General features: G+C 37.5%; 1 protein-coding gene and 1 non-coding gene across 2 annotated transcripts; both read left to right on the top strand.

Annotated features, from left to right (window-relative positions):
* Positions 1-6,007: 6,007 nt before the first annotated feature.
* LOC127101346 (probable pathogenesis-related protein ARB_02861) lies at positions 6,008-6,866 on the top strand. Its single transcript, XM_051038736.1, has one exon. It carries the CDS (start codon positions 6,251-6,253, stop codon positions 6,704-6,706), a length of 456 nt encoding a protein of 151 aa, XP_050894693.1. The 5' UTR covers positions 6,008-6,250; the 3' UTR covers positions 6,707-6,866.
* A 12,785-nt stretch (positions 6,867-19,651) lies between these two features.
* On the top strand, positions 19,652-19,758 carry LOC127109022 (small nucleolar RNA R71). Its single transcript, XR_007796511.1, has one exon. It is a non-coding gene; the product is annotated as a small nucleolar RNA R71 (small nucleolar RNA).
* Positions 19,759-24,962: the final 5,204 nt, after the last annotated feature.

Here is a 24,962-nt window from a genome sequence, read left to right on the forward strand (position 1 = left end):
GGTCATTGTTCCTTCCTCTATGTCTATCATACATCGTCCTGTCTCCAAGAATGGTTAACATTGTTATGTTCCCGCAGATTTGTTACTGTAACACTGGGTAGGGTGCCCGGAGCTTGAGAATTTGAAGCTAACTGTTGTGCTATCTGACCCATTTGGACTTTGAGATTTTTTATGGAGGCAGTGGTGTTTTTCTGATTGGTTCTTGTTTCTTCTTGAAACTGCATGTTGTGGGTAGCTAATTTTTCAATGGCGATCTCCCATTCAACCTTTTTAGGTGCCTATTGTCGCTGTTGTTGTTGATACTGAGTCTGATATTTTCCTGTACCCTGTTGCGGAACATTCCCTCTCTAATCCTCCCAGGAGAAATTCAGATGATTCTTCCAACTTGTGTTGTAAGTGTTGGAGTAGGGATTATTCTGCTTCAAGAATTTGATCTCTTCAATTTGTTAGGGAGTAGCAAAGCAATAAACCGTGTGGTGAGGTCTATTACAGATTTCACAAGTGCTAGCCTGAGCCGGCAGGACTTGAGCTATTTGTTGAGTACCTATATTCATAGATTTTAATTTCTTTTCTACTTCGGCAGCAACTGTGTCTTCCAGACGGATTTTATTTGTCTCTAATTTTAGATCAATTACCCATTCTGGATGACTAGTACACATATCATATAATTCTAGATGCTCATTGGCAGTTATTGCTTCAATAATCCTTTTAATACCAGTGGTTGTTGAGAAATTTGTTGAGCTACCAGTTGTTGTATCAATCAACTGTTTTGTTTTTATTTTCAGCCCGTTAACGAACATCTGCATTTGTTCAGTATGATCCATATTATGAGTTGGACACGCTACTAAGACCCTTTTGAATCTTTTGTAGGCGTCTCCCAATGATTCACCACCCTTCTAATTGAAATTAAGGACTTCATACCTTTTCCTCAGGAATACTGATGCTGGAAAGTACTCATTTAAGAATGCAGTTTCCATCTCTTCCCATGATGTGATACTGCCGGCTGGAATAAAGTAGAACCATTCTTCCTCATCTTCAGCTAAAGTGAACGGGAACATTCTTAATTTTTTTGCTTCATCAGTATGGCCATCAATTTTCAACATGGTGCTCATGGTCAGAAATCTTTGTAGGTGTTTGTTGGCATCTTCATTAACCTTTCCAGTGAAAGGTTTTCTTTCCAATTGATTGATTGTGCTAGGATGTAGTTGAAAATTTGTCACATTTACCGGTTGGTTGACAATGGTCAGTCGGCCACCCAGTACGTTGGCACCTTCATAGTCACCTACGAGTCTTTCTGGAGGTAAAGAAGGTGGAATTGGAGGAACATCATCCATTGGTTCTTTGAATTCTGAGTGATCAGATGTACTTTCTTCTTTGGAATCCACTCTTGTGTTCTTGCGTCTTCGGTGAAGGGTCTTCTCGATCTCCGCGTCAAAAAGAAATTCAGTTGAGAGTTCTCCTCGCATACACAAATTAGTAAATTATAAATTATAGAAAAATAATTTTATTGCAGAGCAACAAAATTTTAATTGAACTTTAAAATTAAACTCTATATTTTGGAAGTCCCCGGCAACGGCGTCAAAAACTTGATCGGAAAAATAGCAAGTGTACTATTTTTTCTGTTATAGTAATAAAGGGGAAATTCCCCGAATGTCGATCTCAAGGACTGCGCGTCAATATCAAGTTCAAATTATCATTCAGTTAAACAAAAGTTATAATTGGGGTTTTTAATAATAATAAAGGCAAAGGTAAATAATAATGAAGAATAAGGGTTTGCAAGGTAAGAGGAATAATGGCAGGGAAGGTGTATGATTTATCCATGTAATAACTCTGAGTCACTATTGCATCAACAAATATCAATTACTACCAGTTCTCAAGGGTATTTTCTCCCAAGTCCTTGGTGAGAAAACCTTTAATCATTCTACCCTAATTTTTATGTCCATAGGCAATTAGGGTGAAGTTAAGCTTTATTATATCAAGAATACTCTGATTCATACAGGGTATCCCTAGTCCTAGGTGATATCTACTACAGAGTAACCTCATGAAAACCTTACCAATGGCGGTCCAGCCTAATTGATAACCATAGAACAATCTCGATTGGTTCGAAAGAAAAAGCATTAAACACATCAAAAGGTTATCGTAAGAATAATATTATAAATGCAAATGTAAACTCAAAGTCATTGCAATTCTAAATCAGGGACACCCCCTAGCATTTGGGGATTTAGCTACTCATATTGTTCAAAATGAATGCAAGATAAAAATTACACATTACAAGTAATTGGATGACTTCGATCTTCAATCGCTTCCGTTCATGAAAACCTTCCGCTCTCCGAATTCCTTGATCTCTGTAATACTTGATTGCTTGACAATTCTGGTGTTTGCCTCGTTCCAGGATACTTTTTTCTTTGGTAGAATATTCTCTTATATAATGAAAATTCCAAGCAACAGGCGGACAACTCGAAAAATATCTTCACAAGCCCCATGATCTAGAGCCCCTAAAAAAAAGGAAATTTTGGGCTTGGGCTGACACGGGTGGCCGTGTCAGCTCACTGCTTCACTTGACATGCCCATGGGGGCTTAACATGGCTGAGGAAAAGGCCTAACACGGGCCGTGTCAGCTGACACGGACGGCCGTGTCAGGCTACTATTTTAGCTTTCATCCTCCTTCTGCCTGACACGGCCCATGTCAGGCCTCCTGTGCTGAAGTTTTTCCATTTCTTTGCTTGTCAGAATTCCGCAATGTCTCGCTCAGAGTTCCTCGGTTTTTCCACCTGGACCTGTTGGACAAAAACACAGACATCCTACGCGTAAAATCACAAAAATATAAAGTAAAACATGACAATGAATGGAAATGCTCAAATATTATACGGGAAGTAAAATTGCCTTGAAAAGTACCAAAATGCTTGCACAGTGTCTCAAAATCCTCGGTTTCTTATCGGATCAGTAATGAAAACTTAATGAAAATGGTGACTGATCAACTACCTTATAATGAGACTCTTTATTTCTCGCATTATTTCTTTATAAATACCAATCTTGTGATTCTTTTAGTAAATTCACTAATGGTTTTCTTCTCATCCATTTGAATAAATTTCAACCGTCTTTTGTGAGTTTGTAACCTCACCACCTTTTGTCTTGTCAGCTCCTGCATAACTTTTCTCAAAGATTTCTCAAGCTTCCTTTGAGGATGTTCAATCACCAACCTTCTCAAAGTTAACAGGATCAACACATTGATGAATGAGATACAAAGCTTTGAAATCTTTCGTCTTCTCTTTGTGTGCAGTTCTTTGTGCAGCTGTTGCACCTTTTATAAGTTGATTAACACCACTTTTATCACTTCAAGTATATATTGATAACCAAACAACACGTTCATTTGTTTTCATAATTCTTCGCATAAAGAATTGTGAGATTTGTAGGGATACATTCATTGGAGATGAAAAGATGATGAAACTTCATCATTGCATGAATTTGGTCAAAGAAATGGGTCAAAAAAAGTTAAAGAGGAGCAAAATGAAGAACAAAGGCCTAAGAAAAAGGAAAAAATAGCTAAGTATGAAGAAAAAGGGACTTAGTGAAAATCAGGTGAAAAAGGGAGCAAAAGCGTGGAGCTACTGGAATAATCACTAGTAGTATCGCGCAACATCGCGGACACGAATGTGAAGTAAAAGTTGCATCACGCACACGATGCAGGCCATCACACGCTCGATGACCCCTTTTTCTGGGCTTTTCTGACGCGTTCTAGTCCATCTGAAGGCTTTTTAAGGGAAATGTTGGTACTTTTTCGAGAGTTACGAATTTCTACACCAAAAATGATGATTTTTAGCATTAGAAAACATGTTTTGAGAGCATCTGAAGCCATTGGAGACTAATTCTTCAAGAGAATTCTTATCCAAACCTCTTATTCTTATTTTTGTATTGTAATTTGAATTATGAGTAGTTAATTCTCTATAGGTTAGGTTGTGTTTGATGAACCTATTTTGATATTGTTGGGATATATGTTTGATTTGATAGTGCATGAGTAATTTGATCTATAATTATATTCAATTGCACCTTGTTCTTAATGTTATTTATGTGAGATTCTCTTTTAATCTGAATTTGGGCATATATGGAATATTAACCATTAGTCTATGTGTTGGATCTACGCAATTGTTGTGCTTACATTGGTTGAATAGGGATATGAGACCCCGATTAGTGGCATAGGAATTAACGTGTTATTGCAATGCCTAATCTTGCTTACGTTGGTGGACGAGGGATAGAAAACTCAGAGTATTGATTAGTAAGATATACCGCAAGGGATTGGGTATAGCAGTTTTATTAATTCGTTGTGGGATTATAGTGTCAATATCATTCATCTTATGCATTGAACATCAACAATAAATAAATAGGGGATTCTATACACAACCTGACCACTTTCTTCTTATTGTTAAACAACTTTATTTTCTTTTCACATTTGAACCTGAAACCCTTCCCCCCCTCATTTACTACTTTATAAGCATTGCACAAATTTGTCTTGTTAAATAGTAATCCTTGTGGATTCGATCTTATTTTATTACTGCGACATTATCAGTACATTTTCCGAGAAGTCATCAAAAGTATTTAGATACGCTAGGTGTTTGATCAAAGAATCAGACTCTTGATGTCAAATGTTGAGAAAAACTGAATCACAAGATGAAATGATGAACCAATGATTAATATAGATAGTGAGAGAATTAAAGAGAATTAGAGTAAAAATTGATTGATATTTTATTAATGATCCAACATGGGTATATATACAACAATACAAAATAATGTATCTGATCAGTTAATATGAAAAACAACGTCCTAAACATGTAATAGATTATACATTTGGTGTAATCGATTACAATGTACTATTATCTAAAAAAACTTAAAAATTGGAGGGTGGTAATCGATTACACTCTGAGTGTAATCGATTAGAATACAGTATTGTCTCAAAAAACTTAAAAATTGGACGGTAGTAATCGATTACAGTACACTATTGTCTCAAAAAACTGAAAAAATGAATGATGGCAATCGATTGCACATTCAATATAATCTATTACATGTCGATTTAGTTTGATTCAAATTGTTGAATGAATGATAATCAATTACACCCACATTAATTAGGATTATCACTTTTTCATAATACATTGAAGACGTGTGGTGAAAACTATGTTGTTCTATTTATCGTTAAGATAAAAGATATGCTTACACTAATTTTTAGCATATATACGGTCTTATTTTTTAATACATAATTTATTTTTTAATACATACATAACACTAATCTTTACCTACATAATACATACTAGTTTTATTTTTTAATAATTTAATTTGTCTTGATTTGTGTGCAATATAGTTTTACTTTGTTAATATATACGGTGTAGGATTCAGTGTAACCAAAAACAGCATCAAAATAGCAATGTTGTATCGTTAAAGAACCTTAAAAGTGGTAAAATAAATGTGGTTGCTCTCTCTGTTTTAGGTCATTGAACCTATTTATTATTCGAAAAACTATACCATCTAGTTTTGAGCAAGGAAGGAGGTCAGCCTAATGGCAAGAAATTTAATTCCTAATTATTTTACTTCTGATATGCTTATTTAACAGTATTATTTATGAAGTGTAAAATGTTTAAATCGATAATAATCTTTAATAAGTAAGAGAATATTAACTCTGTATAATTGGATCTCTCAAATATAAGAGTTGAAACGCAACAATAATCATATTTCAAGTATTGTGCGACGTTGATGACTCAAAAACTAAACAATGTGACTCATAAATAAAGCCACGATAGTGGAAAATGACCTACCCTATCCCTTTTGATGTAACAAATGTTAACAAACTTAAACATTAATACACAAAAGTTGTTTCTGCTTAGAGAAATACCCTGCAGTAGATGTTTCCTTCACGTATACGCCTAACTAGTTCTGGTAATTAATCAATGACACTGAACTACCATTAGTTGGCTCTAGATGTAGATAGATGTTGCCATGTTGCCATCTACTTTTATAAGTGACAACGCCTTTAGTTAGAAGCCAAGACGCTAAAGAAAAACTCATAAATATTCTCAAATCAATTCCAATTTCCTCTTCTAGAAAACCAATACATCTAAACCAAAAACCTCCTTTTACCATTTTAATTTTTCCTATATTTTTATCATAGTTTCCATGCACCAAACGTAACAAACTTTTCACCTCTCTCACCTTTTTTTCCACTCCAATATTCTCCAAATCCATTCATCTTCACACAAGCAACATCATGTTAACCAAACAACATGAAATTAAACTACCAATGTTCCAAACTTTGTTTCTCATGTTTTTCTACATCACCGTTCCTGTAATGATCAACGGCGTTGAATCGAGAAAACTTGACGAGACAACAATGCCTACAACAAACGACACTGATGTAAAGTGTGCACCGTCATGTGGTGGCTACGCTCCACCGCCGCCTCCGCCTCCACAAAACTGTCCCCCGCCACCCTCACCACCACCGCCGTCTCCAAAGAAACCACCCTCGCAGAATTGTCCCCCACCACCCTCCCCATCCTCCTACTTATACATAACCGGACCTCCTGGAAACTTGTATCCCATCGATGAGAATTTCAGCGGAGTTAACCACCGCCATCACCGCAGCCTCGCCGTAGTATTGTTGTCGCTCGCGGTTGCTTTTTGGGGCGTGATTACGGTGGAAGGATATATTTCACAGTTTCTGTAATTTCATAGTTGATTAAGAGTATCGAAATTTTACAGAAGGTAACATGAAAATTATGTATTCAGTGATTAGTATATTTGAGATGTTATGTTATGTTCTGTTTCTGTTCTATATTATGTAATCACGTTTTGTTTCATATTAACCATTTAAGATTAAAATGCTATGTAATTTTCTCATAGATTAGCCACAAATCTGATTTCGAAAATGAAATTTTCATGGTACTTGTTTTTTTAAAAACTCGATTAACAATTTTTTTTTTCATTTAATTGGTAATGAAATTTATATGGATCTTTCACCTCGAATCTATTGCACTGTTTGAGTAAACACTCGGTTTATTGAAGGTGCTTTTAACCTTTTATTTGAAAAATTAAAGTTCTGTATAAATTAGAAATAAGAAAATTTTGAGTTTATGACATTTCTTTCCTTCCTAAGAGGGTTTTTTAAGATTTTGACAACACAAGGTTACATCGTTGGTCTTCTCTTTCCCTGTAAACAAGATTGTTAATTTGTAATCTCTCTTGTTTAGCATATTCGCACTAGCACTGATGCTACTAGCACCTAAAACCGTCACAATCGGCAAAAAGATACAAAAGTATGAATTAGAAGAACTAAAAATAGATTTATAGGTTTGTCAAGAAAGGAGAGTTCAAGATCAGGTTAATAACCTATCTATAAAGAAAGAAAGGCAAGCTCATCAACAAAAAGTGCATTCATAGGGACTCTAGTCAGATTTTTGTGTTAAAACAACGTTCAATATAAAAGATTTAAAAAAACAAAAGGAAAAAACATCCTCCGTCTTTTTTAAAGTATGAGTCATATTTAATAATCTCTATTTGAGTAAATATCAAACTCTTAAGGAAAATTTATTATATAAATTCACATCCTGCCGATAGAAGGTACACATCCTACTTAATAGTAAGAAAAAGATAACATGATCAATATATCAACTGCATTCTCTAAAGAGTAAAAAAAATATTTGTCCAGATGCAAATATCTCTCTGATCTTATGAAACCTCACGCTAATAAGTTTGATTCTAACATTATACACTTGATTGTTTGTTAAATAAATGACACTCTGACTATCATAATGCAACTGAACTCCAGTTTTCCCAACATCCAATTCTCTCACCAATCTTATAAGTCATAAAGCATCTTTGGCAGTATCAACTATTGTCATTGTCATCTACTCTACTTTAGTTGCCGACATTGTCACTATGAATTGAACCGATGACTTTTAACAAATATGTCATCCTCTAAAGTAACTATATACCTTAGTGTAGACCTTCTATCATCCATATCACTAGCATACTCTGATTCGACATATCCTATTACTGAAGTTAACACCTGAGAACATGCTAAGTTAAGATCTATTTAGTTAATTTCATCTAAAGTGTGTTTATAATGAGTTATGTCGTGACAGATGGGGTCGGTACATGACCTTGTGGTGTATGCGTACAACGTCAAAATAAATGCACAAGTAGCTAAGGAACAAATTCATATGGACATAATAACTCAAGTCCACGTCAACACTATTGTTAGACGAGGGCAACGATCTAAAGGGGGTGAATAGCTCACAAATAAAATTTTCTTCGATTAAAATATATACTTTAAAAATGATTTACTATGGCAAGAGAAAGCAATTCCCGATCGACACTCGTCTATCCCGAACCATTATCGGAAGAATCAGATATACATATAAACCGTAATAGCATGTAAAACAATGATAAGAAACAAATCAATATGTTTTCTAAAATAACGTTTGAACAATTAATACTTTGTAATCAATTTCCAATAAATTAGAAAATAAAATTTGACTAAAACAATTTATCAAACACTTGATGTGTGATGCGTTGTAAATCTTGATGTTCGCAAGTGTACGAACGCGTCAGAATAATATAAAAGATTATCGAACCACAGAGACCAAGTGTCAATCTATCGTTATCTATTGTTATGGTGTTTATCAAAGGCAATTAAAATAGGTGTTTTTGTAGTGTGCAATTGAAAAGTAAAGTTTTAAAATAAATTTAATTAATAAAGACAGGGTCGAATGTAATTCACATAATTAAACGATAATCCAAGTACTTGCTAATAGAACTACTTATGGGAAACGTTTCATACTTTGAAAAGAACTAATTTAACAGGAACTGTCGCTTTCGCGTATTCAGAACCGAGTTGTACTCTCTAATCAAACCCTCTTATTGTCACTTATAAAAAGGCGCGCATTGCGTTAGAGTAGTAAACCTATTTTTAAGAAATATAGTATCTTGACTAAGTTGAAAAGTATTATAACCTGGATTTCTTAACCAAAAGAGGTTCTCACGAACCAGACTCTAAACTTATAAACGCGTCCGAAAATAGTTTCAAAATCTCTTTTCTTCTTGATGTTAAAAACTCCTAATGAACTAGACAAAGCGCTTTCGTTGTTTTTGAAATAGTTAAAAACGATTAAGTTCAAAAAGACGTTGGACGGCTTTCGATCTTACCCAACGGAATTGAAGTGCGGGAAAACTTAATTTGAAAGTTAAAATAGCCCTTTAAGTGTTTCTACGAACAATTGTACGGATTACTGGTTTAATTACGATCCTTACATTCTAGCCTTATAAATTTAGCTAGACATGGTAAAGTAAAAGTGCATTAAAATAAATAAAAGTAGTGCGAGTGCGGAAAGTAAATAATTTAAAGCGAGTGCGGAAAATAAATGAAAGTAGTGCGAGTGCGGAAAATAAATAATTTAAAGCGAGTGCGGGAAATAAATAAAGTAAAAGCGAGTGCGGGAAATAAATAAAGTAAAGCGAGTGCGGGAAATAAATAAAGTAAGGCGAATGTGGGAAATAAATAAAGTAAAGCGAGTGCGGGAAATAAATAAAGTAAAGGCGAGTAATAAAAACCTGCTCCAATCGGAGGGCTGAGTAAATTGCAATGCGGAAAAGAAAATGGCGGCAGGATTAACTTCCTTCCAAAGTGCTCCAAACTCGAGTACAGACTCTATCACAGACTCAATTACACAATTGTAGTAACACTCCAATGCGAAGCGATTACCACTTTATAAAACTGAATATATGCCTAAGTGGAACAAAGTTGCTTCTGATTTCGCCTTGTTCCAACGTTCGGATCTTCGTCTGCTCTAAGTTTGGGTGATTGTAAAACTGAATTCGCGTTTCTATTTATAAGCAAATAAAAAAGGTGGAATTTACTTGGATGCCCTTCAACTTGAAAATAGAGGAAACCGTTTTCCTCTTGTGGCGCCCGCCACAAGGCCATGGCGTCCGCCACAAGCACAAAGTGGGGCGCCTTAGTGGAAGTGGTGGGAAAACGTGAGAGTTGATGGAAGTTTCAATTGGACACGTCATGGCTTGGACTGTGGCGCCCGCTATTGGGTAGACCATAAGAGCAAAATGTTGATTTTTAGGGTTTTTGGCTTTTTTTCGCTCCTTTTCTCGATTGGGGCTCCTATTAAGGTAAAAACCTGAAAGCAAAGGAAAATACAGTAATAACACAACAAAATGATAATAAAATAACTAGAATGCATGCGAAATCGGAGTCGAAAATACGTAAATTTTAGTGTGATCAAACTCTCCCACACTTAAACCTTTGCTTGTCCTTAAGCAAAACATTGAAAAGCTTATAAAAGAAAATTTGTGAAAACGAGTGCTTCAGGTAAAAATTCTAAGTTCAAGTCGGGATGCAGTGATAGGTACTAACTGAGTGAACTAAGGGTATCATGATGACACTAATCTGCAGATACGGACATAAACTTCATTCCTATATTAACCAACCCATATTATCCCACAATACCTAGGTCTGCCTCTTCATCTCTTTTGTGTCCTTTTCAGAGTGGTCTGTTAGTGATTATGATCAGAGCTTGGGGTTTCTGGCACATAAACATGTGTAAACCCTTTTATTGGACCCAACTGTAGTTGTGGGGGATCGGATCGTAATCCGCCCTACCGAGTTCAGTGCCAGATACCTCTGAACCAACCAACAGTGGGTACTGCTTTTCTTTTTCTTTTTCTTTTTGTAGCAATTTTTTACAATCCTTTGGTTTAAACGACTTTGTGAGGGTCACCTATACCGGAGTTGCCTTTTTGCTTTATTTTATTTTTTTGTTTTTCTGGATCATTCACTTATTTGCATCGGTCCCCTACGTAGAGGGTGCGTAGGCCGGAGATGACTGCTGAGATAAACTACTAAGGACTTATACATAAATGGTGATTAAGGCCATGGTATATGGGGTTTCGGGAATGATTCCTATATTTACGAAGCTTATGGTGCTAAAACAGATATTGATGTTTCGCAAAGTTCTCCCAAGTCACCGCATCCTTACTCAAAACATGTCCTTCAAACCTGAAAACTTTCGAAATAATACTATTTTCTTTTTGCAAAAAAAAAATTTTTTTTTTTGGTGGGGCTAAAGGTATTGGGAGGTAGGATTGTACTAAGGATCTACTATATTTGGTGACTCGTCAAACTCATGCATTATACTAAAAAGCAAAATAAACAACTGAAAGGGAAATTAAACAACTAAAAGGAAATAAACAGTCTAAAAACAGCAAATAAACTGAAAATAAAAGGAAGACGATAGAGTCTCCTCCCACACTTAAATCGAACATTGTCCCCAATGTTTCGAAATAAGATAAGGGAAGAGTTACCTGGCAACCTATTGCTGACCACTAGTGCCCTCGCCATCCTGAGGTGGACGACGGGATCGGGTACGACGACGGTCTCTCTGATCCATCCTCGCCTGCAGGGTATCCTGAGCGGTCCTCACCTCTCGAAGGTTACCAATAATGGAACCTTGGGTGGCTTCAATTAGTGTCATGTGTCTCTGGTTGTATTGTTGTTGACGGGCTTGTGTATCGGTGATCACTTGCAGAGACTGTAGAACAGTGTCATAGGACCTGTCTGTCCTCCGCTGCGATTCTTGCATGAAGTTCATAGTATCCATTATTTGCTCTCTAGCCAGGTGGTCACGCCACATCTCCTCTGTAATATAGAAGACAAGAGTGGTACCTGCAGAAGAAGAAGATGGTGCGGTGTATGGTGGTGAAGGATGATGGGGGGACACATGTGGTACGGGAGATCTCTCTCTCCGATCATATTCATCATCAGTGTCTGGTCCCGCCTCATCAGGAATGTTAGGAGGAAGAGGACCCGAAACAGGTGGAGCATCTAAATCGTAGGTCCAATTCCTCTCATCACGTATATCTGTACGTCTAGTGCAAGGTAGAATAACAGATGGGATGGCCACACCATGAATCATAAGTGTATAACCTCCTTCTCTCCTTGAGCGGCACAATTTCATGTCTCTCAGAAATTTTAAATTAATTGTGCGAGGAGGTAAGGGGTTTAGGGTAGCCATCTCATTGTTCAGGTTAAGTGCCCAAGCAATAGACGTAATCAAGCCACCAAAAGAAATCGGTCCCCCCTTATTCAGAGTTAACATCATATGGGCGAGCATAAACGGAACCGAATTAATTTTCCTATTTGTGAGGCTTCCTTGCAAAAATAGAAGCTCTCTAGCGTTAACCTTATTTGGATTCTCCCGGCCAAAAATAGTGCATGCCAACAGATATCTAAAAAATCTGATGGCCGGGTTATGGATGGTTGAGGCAAGAACTCCTTCAAAAGAGTTAATGGAAGTGTTTGATAGACGCTCCCAGAAGGAAAATACCTCAACAGCCCATTCGGAATCCAAAGGGGCCTCACAAATAGAAACTTCCCCATGAGGGATCCCTAACAGACTGGCTAGTTCGTCGGTACTGAATTGGTAGTCAACAACAAACATTCTAAATTGAACAGTACCGACTGTGCTAGCAGTGTTAGGGCGGACAACATAAATTAAAGAACTTAAAAATTCAATTGTCAGCCGCTCATAGGTGGGTTCTTTGTTGATAAAGAAATTATGCAAACCTAAGAAGTCTAATAAATGTAAAATGCTATGGTAGATGCCTAAAGTATATAGATAATCTTCGTCAACATACCTCGTCGGGAGAAGTTCCTGATTTTGCAACCGTTCAATGATTTTTCTTTGTCTCTCCCCTGGTTTCCCTCCTCGAAGAACGAATCCGTTGAACTCCATTTGAATGCTCTTGAAATGTGGATGAAGAAGATGAAGTGGTTGGTGAAAAGGTTGGATTTTTACAAAATCCGGCGGATGAAATCAAAAACGGAAAGTGGATTAGTGATTTGTGTGGTATGATCATTAGGAAAGTATGAGCTTTTTGTGGGTTCAAGGGCTTTTTTCCAAGGTGAAAAAATGGGTTTTGAAGGTTGTAAGTTGCAAAAATGGTGAAGAAGAGAGGTCTGCCCCGACCATTTACAGACGCTGTGGCGGGCGCCACAGGTCCTATGGCGGGCGCCACAAGGCAAAATCCGGCTGGGCCAGATTTTGGTCCTTTGGTTTGGGCTTCGCTTGTCTTTTGGCTTTGAGGGGGTCTGGATAGCATGTGTCTTGTGATTCTCCTAGTTTCTTTGACTTGCATAATTTTATAAAAGTAAAAACGAAAATAAAAAGTGAAACTGAAACAAAAACAAAAACAGAAATTAAATATAAATATAAATAAATAACTGAAAAAATTAAAATGCAAAATAAAATAAATATAAAACATATATAGATAAAAATAGAAATACTAATGTACGGTAGTAGTTTATATAGTATCCAAATTCGATAATGTAAAATGAGTAATGCAAATACGATAAATATATGAAAGAGAAATAAAGTGAAATGGTGAGATCAGGTATTAGGGTGGTCGTCTGCCTGAGTGGATTCACGGAGCACGACTATCTCCTGCCTGAGCTCGGCGATCTCCTGATATAGACAATCGGCTTCAGTAGCGTGGGTGAGATCAGACACTCCAATCTGTAAAGTTAGGTCCGCCACTTCCTGTCTAAGCGCTGCAATCTCTCTACGGCACTCAGCAATCTTGGTGCGTATGTCGGGTGTCTGCAATGAATGATTATTAGAGAGAACAATGATTCTAGGAGATGGTGGTGTAGGTGTGTAGTCAGCAACTGGGGGCGATCTCGGCTCCTCAACGGTCTCTCCTTGGCCCTCTAGAGCATAACTCCAATTCGCTGGATCATGCACATTGGTCATCATAGGGTCTGGCATTGTGAAGTAATGGATGGCCTCACTGTCGACTAGCAATCGGAACTGACATGGGTGGAAAGAAGCTCTCCTCATCAATCCTCTGGTCAAACAGAAATCGATGTCCATGGTAGTATATCCACAGTAGGTCCGAAGATGCAACAGCTTGCGAGATAGACCCAAAGCGACAGCAATCAATGTGACGATTCCACCAACATGGATGACTCCTTCGATGGATCTAGAGATACCGCTGAGATTATTCAATAAAAAGTTCCCACATGCTACTGGGCGAGACTGAGATGCGCAAAATAATAGGAAGATCTCCTCTTCACTCAGTAGAGTCTCTGCATCCTGTCTTCCCAAGAAGGAATGTGCTAATATCATCTGAAAATATCTTAAGGCTGGGTTATGTATGACATAAGATAACTGTGTAGATGGATCCTGGCTTCTGCCGCCTGATATATCACTCCAAAACTTCTCCACTTCTTTACCCAGGAAATATCCCAAAGGTGTCTCCGGGATAACATCAGGAGTAGTCTGGAAACCTAATAAGTCGTCGAACTCTTTCTGGCTGAAGGAGTACTCAACTCCAAAGAGTCTGAAAGCAGCATACCCATCTGGTCCAGAATATGGGTCGTAGTCGAATGAACTCAGGAACTCCAAAGTCAGGTTCCTATATGTGTTGCTCAAGTCATCAGCAAATTCGTCCCAGTGGAGCTGGTGGCTAAGGAATCAGATACTAGGCTCGATACCCAGTGCCTCCATACAATGCTGATCAGGGTAACGTGTGGGTGCCATAGGGCGCTGGTATAAAGCAATGTAGCGCTCCCTCTAAGCATTGTCTCTATAGGCGATATGCATGCCATCAAAACCCTGCATCCTGTAAAAGTTAGGAAAGTGATCCTGAAAATACAAACCATTCAAACTTTAGTCTCAATGCAAAATAAGAGAAAATAAAATAAAAATAAATGTAAATAAATGCGAAAAAAAAGAAAAACCATGGGTTGCCTCCCACGCAAAGCTTGTTTAACGTCATTAGCTTGACGGTTAGAATTTATACACCTGTAGTAGTGGTAATTGGTGGATCAATCAGGGTGTGGCTTGAGTAGTATGTTGGAATGTCTCCTCCTTCGTAGAGCTTCAGTCTTTGTCCATTTACAAGGAATGGACTACAGGTATCGTTCTTGATTTCTACGGCTCCGGATCTCAGAATCTTGGATACTTCGAAGGGACCAGTCCATCTTGAACGTAGCTTTCCAGGGAAAAGTCGTAACCTAGTGTTGAAAAGGAGAACAAAATCGCCTACATTTAAGTTCTTCTTTACTATTCTTTTGTCATGATAGGCTTTTGTCCTCTCTTTGTATATTCTTGCATTCTCGTAGGCGGATTGCCTAAGTTCTTCTAATTTATGAATGTCTAGGATACGCTTCTCTCCAGCGGCTAGGTAGTCTAAATTCAAAGTTTTAATGGCCCAATAGGCCTTATGCTCTAACTCGAATGGTAAGTGACAAGATTTTCCATAAACTAGTTGGTAAGGAGTAGTTCCTATAGGGGTTTTGAAAGCGGTTCTATAGGCCCATAATGCTTCTTGAAGCTTCTGAGACCAGTCCCTCCTAGAAATAGAAACAGTTTTCTCTAGGATCTGTTTTATCTCCCTATTAGATACTTCTACTTGGCCACTAGTTTGTGGATGGTATGGTGTTGCTACTCTATGCCTAACTCCATATTTTCTTAAAAGTTTGTCAAATATTCTCGATATAAAGTGTGATCCTCCATCGCTTATGACTAAACGTGGTGTTCCAAATCTAGGGAATATATAGTTTTTAAATAATTTGATTACTACCCTAGTGTCGTTTGTGGGTGTAACTATAGCTTCAATCCACTTAGACACATAGTCTACAGCTACTAAGATATACCTATTTCCTAAGGATGGTGGAAAAGGTCCCATGAAATCTATACCCCATACGTCGAAGAGTTCTACTTCCTGGATGTTTCTTAGAGGCATCTCATCACGTCTTGAAATGTTTCCAGTGCGTTGGCATCTATCACACTTGACAATGAAAGCATAAGCATCACGCCATATGGTAGGCCAGAATAGGCCAGCTTGAAGAATCTTGGCGTATGTCTTAGAGGTGCTCGCATGTCCACCATAAGGTGCAGAATGACAATGCTCGATAATATTATTTACTTCTTCTTCTGGGACGCAACGGCGAAAGATGCCATCTTTACCCCTTTTGAAAATGAGCGGTTCGTTCCAATAGAAGTTTCTCACATCGTGGAAGAATTTCTTCTTGCGGTAGTAGTCAAGATCAGGGGGTACTATATCAGCAGCTAGGTAATTAACGAAATCTGTATACCATGGTACGTTACTTATTGCTAAGGAATTTTGGGAGTGCTCATAAAGGTCTAGGTTATTGTCTTCAATGGTTTCTACTTTAGCGATCAGTCTATCATAGGCGAAATCATCATTTATAGGTACTAGTTCAGGTTTTAGATGTTCTAGCCTAGAAAGGTGATCGGCTACTACATTCTCAGTGCCTTTTTTTGTCTCTTATGTCTAAATCAAACTCTTGTAGTAATAGAATCCATCGGAGTAACCTGGGCTTGGCATCTTTTTTACTTAATAGGTAACGAATGGCAGCATGATCGGTGTAAACAATAATTTTTGCTCCTACTAGATAAAATCTAAATTTGTCTACAGCGAAAACTACAACGAGTAATTCTTTTTCGGTTGTTGTGTAATTAAGTTGGGCAGCATCTAGGGTTCTACTGGCATAATAGATGGCATGTAAATTTTTATCTTTTCTTTGTCCTAGAACGGCTCCAACTGCATAATCACTAGCATCACACATTATCTCAAAAGGTTTCGACCAATCGGGCGGTTTCATAATGGGTGCCGAGATTAATGCTTGCTTTAAAAGATTAAATGCGTCATTACATTTTTCATGAACAATGAATTCAACATCTTTCATTAAAAGTCCGGTTAACGGTTTAGTTATTTTGGAGAAGTCCTTAATAAAACGCCGGTAGAATCCAGCGTGTCCAAGAAAGCTTCGGACTTCTCTGATTGTTTTTGGTGGTTTTAGGTTTTCTATAACTTCTATTTTAGCTTTATCTACCTCTATACCTTTTTCAGAAACTATATGTCCTAAAACTATTCCTTCGGTCACCATGAAATGGCATTTTTCCTAATTTAGCACGAGGTTCACCTCCATGCATCTCTCCAGGATTTTCTCAAGGTTAGCAAGACAATTGTGGAAATCGAATCCGCAAACCGAGAAATCATCCATAAACACTTCCATGATACCATCTAGGTAATCTGCAAAGATTGACATCATGCAGCGTTGGAAAGTAGCTGGGGCGTTACAGAGGCCGAAAGGCATTCGTCTGGAGGCAAAAGTTCCATAGGGGCATGTAAAGGTAGTTTTTTCTTGATCTTCGGGGTGAATAGGTATTTGGAAGAATCCAGAGTATCCATCTAGATAGCAGAAGTAAGAGTGTCTGGCTAGACGCTCCAACATCTGGTCAATGAATGGTAAAGGGAAATGGTCCTTCCTAGTTGCTTTATTTAATTTTCTATAATCTATACACATCCGCCATCCTCCTTCTAAACGTTTTGCTACATGTTCGCCTTTATCGTTTTGCACGACTGTGATGCCTCCCTTTTTAGGTACTACATGCACAGGGCTCACCCACTTACTATCCGAGATCTGGTAGATTATACCTGCCTCAAGCAACTTAAGAACTTCCTTCTTAACAACATCACTCATTATAGGGTTTATTCTTCTTTGATGCTCCCTAGAGGGTTTTGAATCTTCTTCGAGCGAAATCCGATGCATGCATTCGAATGGGCTTATACCTTTCAGGTCAGAGATATTATATCCTAAGGCTGAGGGATATCTTTGTAAAACGTCTAAAAGTTGGTTCATCTCCTCTTGGCTCAAGTTAGCACTAACTATAACTGGACGGTTCATCTTTTCATCGAGGAACTCATATCTCAGGTTCTTAGGCAGTTCCTTAAGTTCTAAGGTTGGTTTCTTAGGGCATGGCATAGGATCTGGGGTAAGGGATAAACATTCGTAAAGGTTATCATCGATGTAAGGTTCTTTAAAGTCATCATCTTCCTTTATGGGGGTTGATGGTAACTTGATTGTTTTTGTAATTCTTTTTGTTCTAATTCTCTAACACATTCATCAATGATATCTAAGGCATAACATGAGTCTCCCATCACAGGTGCCATAAGAAATTTCGAAAGTATAAATTCTATTTTCTCGTCGCCTACCTCAAATGTCAACTTTCCTTTCTTGACATCTATTATGGCTCCTGCAGTTGATAAGAATGGTCTACCTAGAAGAATTGGTATATCATTGTCCTCTTTGATGTCCATGACGACAAAATCAGTAGGGATAAACAGCTGACCTATCCTAACAGGAACATCCTCTAAAATGCCTATCGGATATTTGACAGATCTATCGGCTAACTGAAGTGACATCTTAGTGGGTTGTAATTCTCCTAAGTTTAACCTCTCACAAACTGCTAGAGGCATTAAGCTCACACTAGCTCCTAAGTCTAGAAAAGCTTTTTCGATGACATGATTACCTAAAAGGCAAGGAATGGAGAAATTTCCAGGGTCTTTATCTTTCTTTGCTAATTTGTCCTCGGAAATAACATTACATTCCAAAGGCCTCGGATCGTCAAGTCTATGTTTGTTGGTAAGGATGTCTTTCAGAAACTTTGCATAAGAAGGTATTTGGGTGATGGCTTCTGTGAAAGGGATTTCTACATGAAGTTTTTCTATAACTTTAATAAATTTTTGATACTGTTTATTGATTTGGGTTTGTTTAATTCTTTGCGGATATGGTATAGGTGGTTTATATGGCGGGGGCGGTACGTAAATTTTATCTTTAGGTTCTTCTCCTTTCTCTCGACCTTCCTGGTTTTCAGATTCCTCTGGTTCCTTTACTTCGTCCGGGGGTTTGGTACATTCCTTAGAAGTTTCGGGTTCACTTAGTCTTGGGTTTGGTGGCTCATCATAAGCGTTCCCACTTCGTAGGGTAATGGCATTGGCTTGTCCTCTCGGATTTTGTTGAGGTTGTCCAGGGAATTGTCCTCCAGGTGTAGTCTGAGGGGCTTGGTTTAAAGCTACCTGAGAGATCTGGGTTTCAAGCATCTTGGTATGAGTAACTATTTGGTCAACCTTGGTTCCTAACTGAGTAATCAACTCGTTAACATGAATGTTTTGGTTCATGAACTCCTTGTTTTGTTGGGTTTGAGCGGTGATAAAATTTTCCATAATTTTCTCAAGGCTCGGCTTTGGTGGTACAGGTTGCATAGGTTGATTTGATCTAGGGGCTTGATAACTAGGTCTCGGAGGTGCATTATTTTGAATAGGGTTATTGTTTCTATAGGAGAAGTTAGGGTGATTCCTCCATCCAGGGTTATAGGTATTCGAATATGGGTTCCCTTGGGTGTAGTTCACTTGCTCGGAGTGGGTTTCGTTTAATAGACTGCACTCTGCGGGTTGGTGTCCTTGGGTTCCACATATCTCACAATCCGACGAAACTGCGGCTACAGTATTCTGGTTTATGCACATATGCTCGACCTTAAGGGCTAATGCGTCCATTTTAGCTTGCATCATGTCTATAGAGCTTAGTTCATGCACTCCTCCTTGGGCTTCCTTCTTCTCCACTGTCGCTCGTTCGACTCCCCATGATTGATGGTTTTGAGCCATGTCTTCGATGAGGGCACTAGCTTCAGGGTAAGGTTTGTTCATCAGAGCACCGCCTGCGGCAACGTCGATGGTCATCTTTGTGTTGTAATGAAGTCCATTATAGAAGGTTTGAATGATTAACCAATTTTCTAAGCCATGATGTGGGCATGCTCGTAACAACTCTTTATATCTCTCCCAAGCTTCGAACAACGATTCTCCTTGGTTTTGGGTAAATCTAGTTGTATGGTTTCGAAGAACGACGGTCTCACTCGGGGGAAAATATCTAGCAAGAAAAACTCTTCTAAGGTTATCCCAAGTCGTAATGGAATTGGGTGGAAGGGAATCTAACCATGATAGAGCTTTATATCTGAGGGAAAAAGGAAATAATCTTAAACGTATTGCCTCAGGAGAATTGTCTCTATTGCACTAGTTGTAACAGGGACGGTTTAAGTTCAAAATTATTGGCTGGGATGATTGGGTTTACTATACTAGAACTAGGTTCTTCGTTAGATGGTTGAGCGAAGTCCTTAAGAGGTCTTTGGTTTTGATCTTCGGCCATAGCTCTCTTAATTCTATGAAAGAATAAACGTGCGCGAGCGTAACGTTCAGGTTCCGCCAGAGGGTTTACTAAGCTTAAACTTCCGGTGCTGCGAGTTCTTCGCATCGACCGACGGGAAATAACCTAAGTCTAAACGATATAACAACAGGAAAATGAAATTTGACGAAATTGGTCCCCGACAACGGCGCCAAAAACTTGATGCGTTGTAAATCTTGATGTTCACAAGTGTACGAACGCTCAGAGTAATATAAGAGATTATCGAACCACAGAGACCAAGTGTCAATCTATCGTTATCTATTGTTATGGTGTTTATCAAAGGCAATTAAAATAGGTGTTTTTGTAGTGTGCAATTGAAAAGTAAAGTTTTAAAATAAATTTAATTAATAAAGACAGGGTCGAATGTAATTCACATAATTAAACGATAATCCAAGTACTTGCTAATAGAACTACTTATGGGAAATGTTTCCTACTTTGAAAAGAACTAATTTAACAGGAACTGTTGCTTTCGCGTATTCAGAACCGAGTTGTACTCTCTAATCAAACCCTCTTATTGTCACTTATAAAAAGGCGCGCATTGCGTTAGAGTAGTAAACCTATTTTTAAGAAATATAGTATCTTGACTAAGTTGAAAAGTATTATAACCTGGATTTCTTAACCAAAAGAGGTTCTCACGAACCAGACTCTAAACTTATAAACGCGTCCGAAAATAGTTTCAAAATCTCTTTTCTTCTTGATGTTAAAAACTCCTAATGAACTAGACAAAGCGCTTTCGCTATTTTTGAAATAGTTAAAAACGATTAAGTTTAAAAAGACGTTGGACGACTTTCGATCTTACCCAACGGAATTGAAGTGCGGGAAAACTTAATTTGAAAGTTAAAATAGCCCTTTAAGTGTTTCTACGAACAATTGTACGGATTACTGGTTTAATTACGATCCTTACATTCTAGCCTTATAAATTTAGCTAGACATGGTAAAGTAAAAGTGCATTAAAATAAATAAAAGTAGTGCGAGTGCGGAAAGTAAATAATTTAAAGCGAGTGCGGAAAATAAATGAAAGTAGTGCGAGTGCGGAAAATAAATAATTTAAAGCGAGTGCGGGAAATAAATAAAGTAAAAGCGAGTGCGGGAAATAAATAAAGTAAAGCGAGTGCGAGAAATAAATAAAGTAAGGCGAATGCGGGAAATAAATAAAGTAAAGCGAGTGCGGGAAATAAATAAAGTAAAGGCGAGTAATAAAAACCTGCTCCAATCGGAGGGCTGAGTAAATTGCAATGCGGAAAAAAAATGGCGGCAGGATTAACTTCCTTCCAAAGTGCTCCAAACTCGAGTACAGACTCAATTACACAATTGTGGTAACACTCCAATGCGAAACGATTACCACTTTATAAAACTGAATATATGCCTAAGTGGAACAAAGTTGCTTCTGATTTCGTCTTGTTCTAACGTTCGGATCTTTGTCTGCTCTAAGTTTGGGTGATTGTAAAACTGAATTCGCGTTTCTATTTATAAGCAAATAAAAAAGGTGGAATTTACTTGGATGCCCTTCAAGTTGAAAATAGAGGAAACCGTTTTCCTCTTGTGGCGCCCGCCACAAGCACAAAGTGGGGTGCCTTAGTGGAAGTGGTGGGAAACCGTGGGAGTTGATGTAAGTTTGAATTGGACACGTCATGGCTTGGACTGTGGCGCCCGCCATTGGGTAGGCCATAAGAGCAAAATGCTGATTTTTAGGGTTTTTGGCTCTTTTTCGCTCCTTTTCTCGATCGGGGCTCCTATTAAGGTAATGTAACACCTCAAAATTTGCCCTCCTCTCTTGGGACTAGCTTAGCATATTGCATATCATTTTGTAGGTCATTAGGCATTGCATATTTGCATATCACATGGCTACATTGAGCAAGTCATCCTCCTGGGTCTTGATCAGAAGATAAAGAGGTCAAAAGATTCAAGCTGAGGGTTTCATTGGATTGATCATTAACCATCTGAGGATGTGTGATTCAAATTAGGGTTTCATGGTTCCTCAAGGGGGTTGAGCTTCATCTTGGTTGAAATGGTACATCATCATCATCATGGTTATATCATCACCAAGAGATTCATTATTCATGGCAAGCTTCCTTGAGATTAGGGTTTTTGACCTCTGGTCAACCCTAATCAACTGCATTGGGCCAATCAGGACTTGGCAAGGAGATGAGGTTTTCAATGGATATGGGGATCATTTTGTGATTATATTAAGCTTATGGAAGCTAGGGTTTCATAATTGAGCCATTTCATCAGGAGTTTGAGGCTCAACTTGATCAGTGCATAGCCAAATTCATCTATCAGTTAGAAAAGTCAACTGTGGTCAACTGTGCCTGAAATGATGGATTTGGAGGTGGGAGAGGGTTAGATATACTTCATTCATGTCTAAACAAGTTTCATTTTACATTTCAAACATCAAGAATGAAGAAAATAAAATCAGATGGAAACTTTCCAAAAATAGAAAGTGACTTGTAATTGAAAACTGCCAAAAATGGAAAGTTTTCCTCCTCAAAATTACGTGTCCAAAAATGCTTCAAATGAAATTTTGTTCAACATGAAAGTTGTAGATCTTGCTCTCACCTTTCCAAAAAGTCCAAGAACATGAATTTCTCATGTGTGGTTGGCAAGTTATGGATTGATCATTGTCAAGAAAAGTTGAATTTCAAAGTGGCATAACTTTTGATTCACAGGGCCAAATGGAGTGAGGTTTCTTTGAGCAAAATTCTTTTGATGTCCTCTATCATGATCCATCATCACATTTCATCAAAACTCATCACATAAAAAGGCCATTTTTCAAGTGAACCAATTTTAAAAAGTGGAAGGAAAAAGGTGTTTTTGAGAAATATTCATTATTTTCACATGGTTCCTTTTGCACTATCTCACATATAGCATTTGAAACTTGCTGCAACAAAAAAATTCTACTGTTACATTGGTTTGGCATAAGTAGGGTGAATTGACCAAATTGCCATTTAGCATAAAAGTGCATTTTCACTAATCCATTTCATTAGCACTAATTAGGATTAGAATCATCATTAACATAACATATAAAAGCCTAATCATAACTGTTTTTTGATTAACCATAACAGAATTCAACATTCTAGATCTAGATCTCCAAAACCTCTTCACTTTTTCTCTCACTTTTTTTCCAAAAATTTGCATAAACATTGCATTGTTCTTCATCAATTCATCATCTACATGCATTATTGAAGCTAATTGAAGCAAGATTTCATCATTTCCAAGCCAAATTTTGGACTGTTAAAGTGAGGTGCAACAATGGCAATTCAAGATTTCATCAAGATCGTGCGTAATTGAGCAACAAGACTTGTTCCATTCACTTCTACAAGCATCATAGAAGTTCTGTTTTCACATTTCAAGGCCTAGAACGCGCGATTTAGCAACTGTCCTCAAATTAAGGTGAGTTTTCGACTTCAACGATTCTTGAAATTGATTGATGCTTTGGATAGATCTTGTTTAGTAGAGAATTCTGCACTTTGAACCACTAAATTTGGTTGAGAAACGAGGAAGTTATGATGATTTGAAGTTTTGTGCACAAACATGTTTTGCTTCGATTTTTATTTATTTATCAAGAATTAGGAAAAATTAATTTGAGATTGTGAATGTACATTGAAAGACCTTTCTGTTGATATAAAGTTTGTCCAATTTGGTGGAGATTTGTTCTTGTACCTATGAATGTGTGAAGAACATGAAGAACATTTGAAAAAATTCAAAAAAAGCCTTGTTTAATCCAATTTCGCGCTACTGTTCACGTTGCCTTGTGTTTGAGCGCGCCAGGCTGTCAAATAGGACCTCACTTCGAGTCCTGGCCGCACCGCTTTTCATCTTGCCTTTTGACATTTATTTTCATATGTTCACATGATTCACATGCCTCCATTTCATGTTTTTTTATTTTTTCCTTACATTCAAAAATTCGTAACTCACAAAATATTAATCCAAATTGAATGAGATTTTTTCCACCATGATCCTTGTAATCTCTACTATTTTTTGGTTATTTTTAATAAAATTTTGCACGTGTAAATTTTGGCATGGCCTAGGGTTTGTATGAACATATGTTTGCTTGCACCTTTCTCACTCTTTTGCTCATAAAATGATGATGCTTCCATAGAAATTCATGAAATTTTGCATGCCTATTCTTGACTCTTTTCTGGTGATTTTGATGTATAGTTTGCAATTTTTGGATCTCTGGTTGATGAGATATGAATTTTTGAATAGAGGTGTGACAATTTGTGTCACACCATGCTTAGTGCAATTTCATGATTTTATTTGCCAGGCTTGTGGATGTTGGATTGAGTTGAATTTTTGCATGACTGAGAATATGGATGTTGAGAATACATGGGAATTTTTCTGGAATTTGTGGTGACATTTCCTATTTGATTGGAATTTTTCCCCCTGTTTGGTCATTTGTTGATTTTTTGTGACACATGTTTGTATTTGCTTTGTGAAATTCTGGTCATTAATTGGATGGATGTGAAATTTGACATGTGACTTCTAGACACATTATAGGTCATTGTGATTTTGATCCCATTAATTTATCATGTTTTGTCACTATTTTATGATTGATGGAAGTTGATGTTTGTTTTGATGCCTTGTGTTGGCTTGCTTGAACTTGTCTGGACTTTATGATTTTCATTGACCTACTTCCCTTGATCCAAATAGCATGAAAATTGGTATTCTACTCATTGAATGTGTTCTGTTTAGGCTTGAATTTTTGTGGAATTTATTGGAATGTTTTGATATTGATTTGAGTGTGATCATTCTGTTTGGTCCTTTGAGGTTGCAAATTGCATGTTGTGTGTTATTTTGTTCATGAAATGATAATGATGAATGATATGAGCATGGGAATAATTGGTTTTGTTTCTAAATTGTTTGATTG

This window comes from Lathyrus oleraceus, chromosome 7 (genome assembly GCF_024323335.1).
Source record: "Lathyrus oleraceus cultivar Zhongwan6 chromosome 7, CAAS_Psat_ZW6_1.0, whole genome shotgun sequence".
In the NCBI taxonomy this organism is placed as follows: Eukaryota; Viridiplantae; Streptophyta; class Magnoliopsida; order Fabales; family Fabaceae; genus Lathyrus; species Lathyrus oleraceus.